Source organism: Panulirus ornatus, chromosome 67 (assembly GCF_036320965.1).
Source record: "Panulirus ornatus isolate Po-2019 chromosome 67, ASM3632096v1, whole genome shotgun sequence".
Taxonomy (NCBI): Eukaryota; Metazoa; Arthropoda; class Malacostraca; order Decapoda; family Palinuridae; genus Panulirus; species Panulirus ornatus.
The window spans coordinates 7,360,185-7,374,021 of NC_092290.1; the positions used below are offsets into that span (position 1 = coordinate 7,360,185).

The 13,837-nt window shown below is 40.1% G+C and overlaps 1 protein-coding gene across 9 annotated transcripts in view; it reads left to right on the forward strand.

The window, feature by feature from the left end:
* Nucleotides 1-13,837, forward strand: part of dom (domino helicase) — a 115,121-nt gene that overhangs the window by 47,795 nt on the left and 53,489 nt on the right. For all 9 annotated transcript variants that reach the window (XM_071658723.1, XM_071658726.1, XM_071658724.1 and 6 more), the window contains 6 exons: nucleotides 1,441-1,627; nucleotides 1,754-1,890; nucleotides 2,566-2,752; nucleotides 5,790-5,932; nucleotides 8,550-8,764; nucleotides 13,115-13,357. In XM_071658723.1, the coding sequence (XP_071514824.1) occupies nucleotides 1,441-1,627; nucleotides 1,754-1,890; nucleotides 2,566-2,752; nucleotides 5,790-5,932; nucleotides 8,550-8,764; nucleotides 13,115-13,357 (1,112 nt within the window). The remainder of the gene's footprint in view (nucleotides 1-1,440; nucleotides 1,628-1,753; nucleotides 1,891-2,565; nucleotides 2,753-5,789; nucleotides 5,933-8,549; nucleotides 8,765-13,114; nucleotides 13,358-13,837) is intronic.

A 13,837-nucleotide genomic window follows, 5' to 3' on the forward strand; every position in this document is an offset into this window, starting at 1 on the left:
AGCTCAGTACTTTACTTTTTTCAGTGTCGTTTCTTTTTTCAAGTAGGATGACCAAAAGTGAACACAATATTCATGAATGGGATGTGCCACTCAATTGTAAAGAGTAAGGGATGATTTCCCTAGCCTTAAATGCAAAACCCCTACTTATGAATCCAAATAATCTCTGTGTGTCTGTCTGTCTGTCTCTGTCTTTCTGTGTCTCTCTCTCTCTCTCTCTCTCTCTCTCTCTCTCTCTCTCTCTCTCTCTCTCTCTCTCTCTGATATCATAGCTTGCCTTTTCATTTTTACTGCTGATGTATAAAACTTTGCAATAGCCAGTGTTATACTTCATTTGCCACGTACGAGTCCAGTCCTTCACTTTGTCCATAGACGTTTGAAGCTGCATATCTTCAGTTTCATTTGTAGAATTACTTTCCATCTTAAACTTGAAAACTTTGCTATCTTGCATTGTATCCCATTATTGTTATCAATATATATAAGAAAGAGAATGAAGCCTAAGACTGAATCTTGTGGCACACCATTTTTTACATCTAACCATTCTGAGGTATAACCATTAATCACCCCCCCCCCCCCCCCACAGCTGGTCAACCAGTTTCCTAGCCACTGAAATATGGCTTTATTGAATGCATATTGAAAATCTGAATAGGTGACATCAACAGTTTTACTTTGATCATACATGCTGATTATATTATAATTAAAATCTAGCAGATTTGTCAATATGGGCAATACTGTCAGAAACCTTGCTGAGAATGGTTCATTCAGTAATGGTCCTCTGAATGGTGTACAGTTTAGTCCTGAGTGCTGGTTTCCATAATTTTTCAACTACAGATGTGAAGCCAATTGGATCAAAATTTCTAGGCAGTGACTTATTATCTTTTTTGATACCAGTAATGCATTGGCAAACTTCCATTCCTCTGTAACTATTCCTGTAACAGTTGATTTACTGAAAAGTGTGGTCAAGGGCTTAACTATCCCTATTTTTGCCTCTTTCATTGTCCCAGGATAAAAGTTATCAGGACCAGGCATTTTCATACGCTTTCATTCCATATGTTGCTAATAGTACATCTTCAGTTTGCTTCAAAATGTTGCAGAACCTTTTCCTGGCTTAGCAATAGAGCTGAATTCAGGACATAGATTAGCATTCTAGCTTTGTTTTTAGATGTGGGTTTTATCACATACCTGTTTTCCCCGATCACATGTGTGTACCATTTTCTACAGAGAATTGAAAAGTCTAGTGCTCATTCTTTTGCACATTTACCCTCTAAAACTGCTTTTGGCAAAACTTATCAGAATTGTTTTTCAATTACACAGATTGTTGTCTTACCTTAGTATCAGACTGAATTATATAGATATTACTGAGGAGTTTTATTGCCATTTGAATGCTATTCCAATATGATGACTTTCTGATGAAATTGTCTCTATCCATGTTCCTGATAACAGACGCTTACTGCTTACGGGCACTCCTCTACAAAACAACTTGATGGAACTATGGTCACTGATGCACTTCCTGATGCCAAATGTTTTTGCTTCACATCGGGAGTTTCGTGAATGGTTTTCTAATCCAGTGACTGGCATGATAGAAGGGAATAAGGAATATAATGACAGTATCATCAAGAGGTTACACAAGGTAAAACTTTTTTCTGAGGTCTTGCATTCTTGTTTTAATCATACTGAAGCTACTGCATTTTACAAAAGCATAACTGCGTTGTGTTGGATTTGACTTACTTTTAGTAAGGAAATCAATGAATTCCAGGTATTGAGACCATTCATATTGAGAAGATTGAAGTCTGAAGTGGAGCAGCAAATGCCTAAGAAGTTTGAACATGTAGTAATGTGCAGGTTATCAAAGAGGCAGCGATACTTATATGAAGAATTTATGTCAAGAACTAAGTAAGTTTCCTTATTCCTTTGTTTATTTTGATGAGTTAGAAGAATATAATGTTTACAGAGGCTAATGACACAGCACAAATGGCAGATTCCATTGAAAAATTACAGAAGTTGATGTATGAGTTCGGGAGAGTGTGTGAAGGGAGGAAGTTAAGAATAATTCTGGGAGCTCTCTATTTCAGCCCATGGCTTAGGAGCCTCTTTAGGAAAATGACAGAAAGTTAGATACATTAAAGACTTATGTAAAATGTAAAGAAAGGTCGGCAACATAAGGTTAGGTATCATGACTTGAGACAATGGTTTGGGTGGGGTTGGCACCTGATAATTCAAATGAGTGTGGGTTTTATCTTCACTGATAAGTGGGACAATAAACTTATGCAATAAAAGCAAGGTCATTAGGTCTATTAGGGCAGAGTGACAGGGATATGAGTTTGAATGATGAAAGTTTAGAGGAAATAAAGTGTTTTATATACTTAGGAGTGGACACAGCAGTCTTAAGGTGGGTGAGGGTGGGATGAAGGTTCTAGGAGCATGTTCAGGCCCTGATCACTCAAATTCTTTTTCACTCCAAAGCCTAAGGCCCTTACCTCATTGCTTATAAAAAGATATACAATGTCTTATATGATTTTCAGTTAATCTTGTTAAGCATTGACATGAATTTTGTAAACTCTCTTATAGAACTAAAGAGACCTTGGCATCAGGTAACTTCTTAAGCGTGATAAACGTGTTGATGCAATTACGAAAGGTGTGCAATCATCCAAACTTGTTTGAACCTCGCCCAACTGTGTCTCCTTTTATGATGGAGGGCATCTACTACCAGCTACCATCCATCGTATGGACCGTCACTGACTATGACCCATTCAAGGTGTGCTTCTTATTTGTTGTACTCTTTACTTGTAAATAATATAGATTGAAAAATATGTTTGCTGAGTAGGAAGTATGAAGATTTGAATCTTTTTGCGTCTCATTCTGTATTAAGCATTCTCCATCATTACCACCTTTAAAGTAGGTTGGCATGTAGAAAATCTTTTCTGTACTTTCAGTTGTATGGAATCACAGAACATCTTATGCTTTTTCAATTGTTAAATATATAGTTGTGACTAGAACCTTGTCCTAATTCTGTAAGATTCAAGTGATGCAGAGTAAATGGACTTTGAGAATATAGTTAGGATTGAAATTATAGAATATATCAATACATGGAATTTATGTTTAGTTATCCGATAAAGAAGAGGTGAAAATGAGATGGATTTAGTGTGTTATCTGACAAAGAAGAGGAGAAAGTGAGATGGAATTAGTATTTTGAGGGACTGTAAATGCTTTAGATGAGAAGATGGTGGATGTTTTGTATGTGGAACTTTGTGGCATGAGGAGCAAGATAGTCATGATGAATTATTTAGTGAAAGCAGAAGAGGGACTGAAAGCCTTGCTGTTATAGTGTGGGTGGGAGAGTGGCAGGATGGGATGGGCCTTACAGTAAGTTACTCAAGCAAATTGGTGGATGTCATTTATTCATTAGTCAAGCTTTTCATTGTATATATGGCCCAAGGGGAGGTGTCTAAAGAATCAAAACTGGCATGCTATAAAGCCTTTATGTATAGTAAATGTGGACAAAAGTGAATATTCTGATAGCAGAGGTATGGGTCTTGAAGTTACTTGGTAAGTTATTTAGGGGGCTGGTGATTAAGAAGTTGGTAGAATGCATAGAACATCACATTGTAGAGGAGCAAATTTTCTTTAGGTGTGGTAGAGGATGTGTGGGTCGTATGTTTGCCCTGAAAAATGTGTGAGAAGCACATGGAGAAAGAGATGGATTGTATGTGGGATTTATATACCTAGACAAAAGTGTATGATAGGAGTGACAGAAGAGCCATGTAGGAAGTGTTACATGTATATAGTGTAGGGGGAAAGGTGCTAAAACAGTAAGTAGTTTTTGCTAGGAAATTAAGACGCATGTGTGCGTAGTAGTTTAAGAGTGTGAGTGGTCCCTTGTGAAATTGCATTTACAGTAATGATGTGTGATATCACTATGGTCGTTTAGTCTGTTCACATATAAGCTGGTGAGTGAGATAAATGCAAAGGTCTTGGAGAGAGGGGCAGGTTTTCAGTATGAAGGAGCTTGGGAGCTGAGTCTTGTGCTGTTTGCAGGTGACGTGGCCTTGATGGCAGACATGAGAGAAACTCCAGAAGTTGGCTTCATGGTTTGTGAGAGTAATAGGAAAGGAGGAAGTTGAGAGTTGATGTGAATAAAAGTTATGTAAGATGGTGTTGTAGGGGAGGGAGACAGAATGAGTTAGAGTGTGAGTTTGTACTGGGAGAACCTGGATGAAGTGGAGTGTTTTAGGTATGTGGGAGTAGATATGGCAGCAGATGGAACCATGGTAGTTTAAGTGATACAGGCAGGGAGGGGGGGGGATAAGGTAATGAGTGGATTGAGGATTATATGAAAGCAGAGTTAATTGTCTTTTAGGCCATGGTGGGTATGTTTGAAGGGCTCTGGATGCATAGGAACAGAAGAGGGTGCATGTGTTGGGAAATTCTTGAGTAGAATATGTGATGTGAGCTGGATTAATCTCATAACAAATGTGGTATAAGATTGAGATATGATATTAAATGCAATTTGATTGAGAGCTGAACAGGATGTGCTGAAGTGCTTAGGAACTATGGAAAAGATGAGGGAAGACTGACCAAAAGGATCTACACATCAGAAGTAGAGGAAGCTATGGAAAGAGGAAACTTAGAAGGACATGTGAGGATGAGTGAAAGGGGCTTTGAGTTGATGTAGCCTGAAAAGACAGGAAGGTGAGAGGTTTGTATGGGATACAGTGAATTAGAGCAGTATGGTATGTGGTATACTACATGCTGTAGAAGGTAGGTAGTTACTATCTGCTGGTGGCCTGTTAAGGGTGAGGCACTGAAAGTTAAGAAGTGCCACTGAAGTTCACTAGGTTTGGAGACTATTTTCGTGGCCACCCCCTTGTGGGAGTTCCAGGTGGGAACAGGCATCAGTGATATAGATAGATAGGTAGATAGTTGGTAGGCAGCCACTGACCAGGAAGGAATAATACTGGTACTATTCCTCTGGGTATCAGAGGTTTAGTGATGGCTTCATAGTGAGCCAACACTTCAATGATTTGTCAAGTTGCACTCATGTGACCCACATAACTGTCCTTTTCTTTTTTTTTCTATTTCATCTGCATGGAGACTGCTGGCATTCTGTCCACAAATATACAATCTCTCCTTCTCACACAACAACACTTAATTTGCTCAACTTATTCTTCGTAACTATGGATTTTCCTGTGCTAGACCTGCCTTTTGGCAAAATAATGGGTCCAATAGATAGAGGTAGTAAGTTGGAACATTAGACAGAAAGTTAGTTTTAAACTTTAGATAGTTGTTAGGAATATTTGGCTGGAGCTTAAAGTAGATGTAGGAGGCTGGAACATGAGGTAGGAATAGTCGGTAGTAACATTAGGTAGAATCCTTAGGAAACTAAACTAGAGTTTCCCCCTATCCTGTAACCTGTTAAGGTTAAGGCACTAAAGGCTAGGAAGTGGCACTAGAGTTTACCAGCTTTGGAGACTTTTACCCTGGCCACCCCTTTGAGGGAGTTTCCTAAAGGAATGGGCATCAGAGATATAGTTAGGTAGATACTTGCTATGAGTGGGCTGAACCATGGAATTAGTTTGTGGAACTTCGCTATAAATGGTAGGCTCTGGTTTTCTTGCATTTTACCTGACAGCTAGAGTTTGGATTTAAGCAGTTAATGTGTTTTTGTTCAGCTTGTGGCACTAATGAGTATGGAAATTGGCAAGCAAGAATGAACTATAATGTACATGGATAGATGGATGGTTTGAATGGTGTGAGAAAAGAAAAATTGACTAAACATTGCTTTCTAATTGCAGCATGTAGACCTCTTCAGTCTAAACTTCCTTTTGGCTGATTTGGAATTATGTTTAACTGCATTTGCTGCTCATCGCATCCGAAAGTTCCAAGCCCCACGCCGTCTTATTGAGGAAATAGATTCTGCTGCAGATCCACCTCCAAAGTGAGCATTAATATGTTTGAAATCTCATCTATGTAGGATATTACTAATTATTTGATGTGAGGTATTCTGAAAATAAGAGACAGTAGAACAACTTTAGAAAGTTTTTGTTTGGATCTTATATTTATTTTGATATTCAAGATATTTGTCATGATTGTTGTTTGGTTCATTTTTAGGTAACATGGCTTTCATAATTCATTCTGTCATTTAAGATAATTTGGTAGGCATGTCTTTGAATTAATCAGAATGATGGTTTTACAGCAAACCCCCATTTTTCTGAACTGTTTTGGGAAGGGTGGTCCGTTAGAAGTTAAATACAATTACATCCCAAAGTTTTCCAAGGAACATTAGTATAAAGAAATTATTGACACATTTAATGGAAACCTACCTTATTCCTTTGAGGCTGGAGGTGTCCAAGGAGTTGCAAAGACTACTCAGAATTAGAAGAAAATAGCTACAGGATCACTAAGAGTTATGTGAATCACCTCCTGGTCAGAAATGGGGCTTGATTGAGGCAAAAGCTATTCTCTCCACATCTGTAATTCAGTCATTTTCAGCTTTTCAGCAATGCTGAGGTGTTTCCTGAATCTCACAGCATATGCAGCGCTGATACAACTCTTATCTGCCATGATTTGACATAAAAGATACTGTATTTATGTGAGAACACAGGCACCAAGGATGGCTTTTTTGTTGATTGGCTGGAAAGGATTTTCAAAGTATGTATGGATCATGGTGAGGTGCTTGAGGATTAGTGAAATGCATGTCTAGTTCCATTGTATAAAGGCAAGGGGGATGAAGGTGAGTGTTCTAACTACTGGGGTGTATAAGTTTGTTGAGTATACTTGGTAAGCTGTATGGAAGGGTATTGATTGAGAGGGTAAGGGAATGTACAGAGGATCAGATGAAAGAGGAGCTGTGTAGTTTCTGAAGAGGTAGAGAATGCAAAGATCAGGTGTTTGCTTTACAGAATGTATATGAGAGATACTTAGAAAACCAGATCAACCTATATGTGGGATTTATTGATATGAAGAAGGCATATGATAGGGTTGATAGAGATGCTTTGTGGAAGGCCGTAAGAATGTACGGTGTGGGAAGAAAGCTGCTAGAAGCAGTGTTAAGTTTTTATCAAGGGTGTACAGCTTGTATAGAAGTAGGAAGAGAGGAGAGTGAGTGGTTCCAAGGGAAGGCTGGTCTGTGGCAGGGTGTGTGATGCCACTAAAGCTGTTCATTTTTGTTTATGGATGGGGTGGTGAGGGAGGTAAATGCGAGAGAATTGGAGAGAGGGGCAAGTAAGCAGTCTGTTGGGGATGAGAGGGCTTGAGAAGTTAGTCATGTAATGTTTTCTAGTGATACTGCTCTGATTGTAGAATAAATGTGTATAAAAGTAAGGTTATTAGGTTTAGCAGGGTTGAGTGGCAGGTTAGTTGGGATGTAAGTTTGAATGGAGAAAAATTGGATTAAGTATTGTAGACATCTAGGAGTGGACATGGCAGTGAATGGAACCAAGGAAGCGAAAGTGAGCCATAGGGTGGGGATGGGGCAAAAGTTCTGGAAGCGATGAAGAATGTGTGGAAAGAGAATGTTACGTGGGAGGGCAAAAATGGGTATGTTTGAAGGAATAGGAATCCCAACAATATTACATGTATGCGAGGCATGCGCTGGGCAGAGGGTGGATGTGATGGAAATTTAATGTTTGAGGACAAAATGTGGTATGAGGTGATTTGATATAGTAAGTAATGAAAGGGTAAGAAAGATGTGGTAACAAAAAGAGTGTGGTTGAGAGAGCGGAAGAGGGTATGCTAAAATGGTCTTGATGTATGGAAAGAATGAATAAGAAAAGGTTGAAAAAGAAGTTCATGGAAGAGGAGAGAACAAGGAGAATTGGGGGGAGGGACCAAACTGGAGATAGAAGGATGGAGTGAAAAAGATTTTGAGTGATGGGGTTACATATGGCATCTGTTTATGCTGTTGGAAATCATGTGACTATTCAAACAGTGGTTCAGAATTTCAGGATGTATTATATATATGCATCCCTCATTCACCTCATGCAGGACATATATGTGTGACCACAGTGCCCAGTGGGTTAAGCTTGCAGTTTTTGGAGGAGGATGGCCTAGAATGGGGCTTAGTTTTCTCTAAGAATAGGTTCTTTCTTTGGATTTCCTTAGTGTTTTGAAAGTCTGTCCTCTTTCATATGTATATGTTCATGGATTCTCAAAAGTTCTGTATGTAGGTGAGAAATGTTAGTCTTTAAGAGTGAAGAAGTAGTTGACTCAGAGTCAGAGTAATGTAGCTATCCCATTATTTTTCTTTTCATTCTATTTCCCTTTTTTTGGGGAGAAACGTTTCTTGATTCTTAACAGTAAAGGCTTGAGCTACAGTTACAGATGGTTATTGTATAAATGCAGATGAGAGGTCTTTAGGTGCCACATCACCCCTGGCCTGTTATATCATAGACCTCAGTAGTTTGTAGTGTGATCAGTGAATCCTGTGAATGAACATCTACCAGTCTCACATGTCGCTTTGCTGGTACTTGAATATGGTGGTAAATATTGGTATATCATACATAGAATTTTTTATTAACAATCAATCAAGTCTACTACTGTTTACCTTTTTTAAGGTGTCCGGCTGGAAAGATCAAACTTCATGTTAGGCCATCTAGTCAAAGTGTACCCAAGACTGGCACTTCACCAGCAAGCACCCCAAGAGCACCAACTCCAGTTGGAGCAGTACGTGCACCCTTACCACAAACAACTACTATGGCTGCAGCCACTACCAACTTGCATGCTGGAGGAATGCGTGTGCAGCTAGTTCAACAAGGAGGAACAATAAAAGGTGAGAATGGAAGTTTGGTAATATCCAGGAGAGGTTAGCTTTATTGGCTTGAATTTCGTGTCTTATATTGGCTAAGAATTAAATTGATTCTTAAGTAATCACTGCTCCTTTATTGATTTAATTTACATGGAAATAGGAATATACTCTTCTAAATGCAGTGATAGTTGTATATGACGTGTTGTCAGTGGACTGAACCAGGGCATGTGAAGCATCTAGGGTGAACCATGGTAAGTTGTGGGGTGTGGTTGTGGTAGGGAGCTGTGGTTGCAGTGCATTACACATGACAGCTAGAGAGTGGACGTGACCAGAAGCAGCTATTTTTCATCAGTTCCTGGTGCTACTCCTCTAACACAGGAAATGGCGATCAAGTTGGAAAGGAAAAAAGTGCATGTTAGTGAAGTGTGTGTGTCCTTAGCTTTGTTTTGTACCAGAAAGCACATTAACGGTTTAAGTAGCCTGGAAATAAACTGACCTCTCCAAGTAGTGCAACAAGATGCTGTGGCCCTCAAAAGTGTGTCATTGTTGCAAGTAATAACTAGTAATTGTTTGCAGGCTTTAGATGATTTCAAGGACAATGAACAGGAGGTTAGGCTGACTGGTGACTGTCTTCTTAGGTTAGTTGGAGAAGTTTTGTGTCATGGTAGATGATGTGGCTGAAACCATAAGGAAGATCTTTGATGGAACTGACAATAATACACAGTTTGTCATGTAACTAGAAATGATAATACACTTAGGGAAAAAACCAGAGCTTCATGAGAAATCTCTCCTGCTTATTCATTGTTTTACAGACAATGTTGACGATAGTTTTAGGAGCATTATCCAGGATTGGCACGTTATTATTATATTTATTTCTTCTTCCTAAGGAGGGAGTGAAATTCATGTACTTGTAGCAGGATTTTTACATGCAGTCTGTTATGTTTACAAAGGACAACCTACACCTGAAAGAACTAGGTGCTGTACATTTTGGCAAGCTCATCAGTGAACCCACTCATGCATTTTGGTCATAAGATGCAGCTTGTGTAGAGCAGGCCCAGTGTTGAGCTACATAAGGTAAATGAAGAAAAAACAAGTATTTTTATGAGTGATGACCAAAAGCCAAGTAAGCAGTGCGATGAAGCAGTAAGAGGTTAAAAAGATTTTGGATTCCTGTTGTTACCCCACCCCACAGGAAACATCACAAGTATGAATATGTACATGTGTATATATGTACATATATACACATGTACATATATGCAAGTAGTGGTGATATGAGAAGGAGATTGAGTGAGTATTTTGAAGGTTTGTTGAATGTGTTTGATGATAGAGTGGCAGATATAGGGTGTTTTGGTCGAGGTGGTGTATATATGTACACGTGGATATACATACATGTCCACACACGCTCATATACATACCTATACATCTCAACGTATACATATATATACACACACAGACATGTACATATATAAACATATACATAATTCATACTGTCTGCCCTTATTCATTCCCGTCGCCACCGTGCCACACATGAAATTTCAACCCCCTCCCCCTGCATGTGCACAAGGTAGCACTAGGAAAAGACAACAAAGGCCACATTCGTTCACACTCAGTCTCTTGCTGTCATGTATAATGCACTGAAACCACAGCTCCTTTTTCACATCCAGGCCCCACAAAACTTTCCATGGTTTACCCCAGATGCTTCACATGCCCTGGTTCAATCCATTGACAGCACGCCGACACCGTTATACCACATCGTTCCAGTTCACTCTTTTCCTTGCACGCCTTTCACCCTCCTGCATGTTCAGGCCCTGATTACTTAAAATCTTTTTCACTCCATCTTCCCACCTCCAATTTGGTCTCCCACTTCTCTTCATTCCCTTTACCACTGACACATATATCCTCTTTGTCAATCTTTCCTCACACATTCTCTCCATGTGACCAAACCATTTCGATACACCCTCTTCTACTCTCTCAACCACACTCTTTATCACCACACATCTCTCTTACCCTTTCATTACTTACTCATTCAAACCACTTCCCAGCACATATTGTCCTCAAACATCTCATTTCCCGCACATCCACCCTCCTCCGCACAACTCTATCAATAGCCCACGCCTCACAACCATTTAACATTGTCAGAACCACTATTCTTTCAGACATACCCATTTTTGCTTTCCAAATTAACGTTCTCGACTTCCACACATTTTTCAACGCTTCCAGAACTTTTGCCCCCTCCCCCACCCTATGACTCACATTTCTTTCTTTCTTTCAAACTATTCGCCATTTCCCGCATTAGCAAGGTAGCGTTAAGAACAGAGGACTGGGCCTCTGAGGGAATATCCTCACCTGGCCCCCTTCTCTGTTCCTTCTTTTGGAAAAAAAAAAACAAAACGAGGGGAGGATTTCCAGCCCCCTGCTCCCTCCCCTTTTAGTCGCAGGGAATACGTGGGAAGTATTCTTTCTCCCCTATCCCCTATGTATATATATATGTGTATTCCCTACGTGACTTAGAAGGCGTTTAAAAGGGAAGGGAGTGGGGGGGCTGGAAATCCTCCCCTCTCGTTTTTAATTTTGCAAAAGCAGGAACAGAGAAGGGGGCCAAGTGAGGATATTTCCTCAAAGGTTCAGTCCTCCATTCGTAACGCTACCTTGCTAACATGGGAAATGGCGAATAGTATAAAAAAATATATACATACATATAAGAGTAAATGTGAATAAGAGCAAGGTTATTAGGTACAGTAGGGTTGAGGGTCAAGTCAATTGGGAGGTAAGTTTGAATGGAGAAAAACTGGAGGAAGTAAAGTGTTTTAGTTATCTGGGAGTGGATCTGGCCGCGGATGGAACTATGGAAGCGGAAGTGAATCATAGGATTGGGGAGGGGCGAAAATCCTGGGAGCCTTGAAGAATGTGTGGAAGTCGAGAACATTATCTCGGAAAGCAAAAATGGGTATGTTTGAAGGAATAGTGGTTCCAATAATGTTGTATGGTTGCGAGGCGTGGGCTATGGATAGAGTTATGTGCAGGAGGGTGGATGTGCTGGAAATGAGATGTTTGAGGACAATATGTGGTGTGAGGTGGTTTGATCGAGTAAGTAATGTAAGGGTAAGAGAGATGTGTGGAAATAAAAAGAGCGTGGTTGAGAGAGCAGAAGAGGATGTTTTGAAATGGTTTGGGCTCATGGAGAGAATGAGTGAGGAAAGATTGACCAAGAGGATATATGTGTCGGAGGTGGAGGGAACGAGGAGAAGTGGGAGACCAAATTGGAGGTGCAAAGATGGAGTGAAAAAGATTTTGAGTGATCGGGGCCTGAACGTGCAGAAGGGTGAAAGGCGGGCAAGGAATATAGTGACTTGGATCGATGTGGTATACCGGGGTCGATGTGCTGTCAGTGGATTGAATCAGGGCATGTGAAGCGTATGGGGTAAACCATGGAAAGCTCTGTGGGGCCTGGATGTGGAAAGGGAGCTGTGGTTTTGGGCATTATTACATGACAGCTAGAGACTGAATGTGAACGAATGGGGCCTTTGTTGTCTTTTCCTAGCGCTACCTTGCACACATGAGGGGGGAGGGGGATGTTATTCCATGTGTGGCGAGGTGGCGATGGGAATAAATAAAGGCAGACAGTATGAATTATGTACATGTGTATATATGTAGATGTCTGTGTGTGTACATATATGTGTACATTGAGATGTATAGGTATGTATATTTGCATGTGTGGACGTGTATGTATATACATGTGTATGGGGGTGGGTTGGGCCATTTCTTTCGTCTGTTTCCTTGCGCTACCTTGCAAACGCGGGAGACAGCGACAAAGCAAAATGAATAAGTAAAATGTACTTGGGGATGGGAAGAAAGAATACTTCCCACATATTCCCTGTGTGCCATAGAAGGCGACTAAAAGGGGAGGGAGCGGGAAGGCTGGAAATCCTCCCCTACCATTTTTTGATTTTCCAAATGAAGGAACAGAGAAGGGGGCCAAGTGAGGATATTCCCTCTGAGGCTTAGTCCTCAATTCTTAAGTCTACCTCGCTTATGCAGGAAATGGTGAATATGCATGAGGGAAAGTATATATTAATATTTTTACATTGTATCCTTAGTATAGGAGAGAAAGAATAGCACTTGTATATCTCCTGCATGTTGTGGAAGGCAGCAGAGTCAGGAGTAGGGGAAATAGAAATCTTCCCCTCCTGTATTATTCATTTCCGAGAGAAGGAATAGAAGGAGCAGCCAAGTGAGGATTTTTCCCTCTAAGGCTTAAACACCTGTTCCTGATATTGCCTGCTTAGGTTGGAAATGGCAAGCAGGTACATAAAGATTATTACATTTAGCTTTAGCTGTCCTGCTTAATTTATGATTATAGATTTGATGTTTCAGCGATCCAAGTACCAGTCAGTGGAACTGGTGGGGGAGGAATGGTAGTGCAACAGACCCCTCAAGGTCCACGTTTGGTGATGCCGCAGCGAACAGGTCTGGGATCTGCAAGTGCAACAGTGGCGGGAGCGCCAATTCCTGGAACCTCTGCTGTGGGGGGACTTCAACTTCTTCAGACATCATCAGGCCAGCTTCTTCTGACTACAACACCTGTGCAGAAGCCAACTAACCCAACATTACCTCAAGGTATGAAGGGATAAATAGTGATGTGGATAATGGGAATGGAAGCTGAGAATTTCATCATCACATAGATGTGAATAAGGAATAGTATTTTATTATGGGAAAACAGTGTGGTCAGATACAGATGAAAGTTGGCTTTTTTCACTCAAGTGAAATGTTTAAGAAGTTACACATGCCCTACAAGTCCTTACATGGTTATAGTTTTTGTATGGTGTTGAGGGAAACTTTTTCTTAAAAGTTTACTTTTTTCTCTTCTCTAGGCCAGAGCAGGATTGTTTTGTAAAACTTTGACATGTTCCTAGAACATCTTTTAAAGCTTTCTTAAGAAGTTTACATATTTTTCAGGCTCAAAAGTTGATTATGACACTTTTTCTCTATTTTTTAAGAGTATTGAAAGAAAATTTGTATATTTATACATCTGCAGTGACCAGATACTGTACCACATCAGCTCCATGAAGTTTTTGGGTTGTTCCTTTGTTGAGGCCT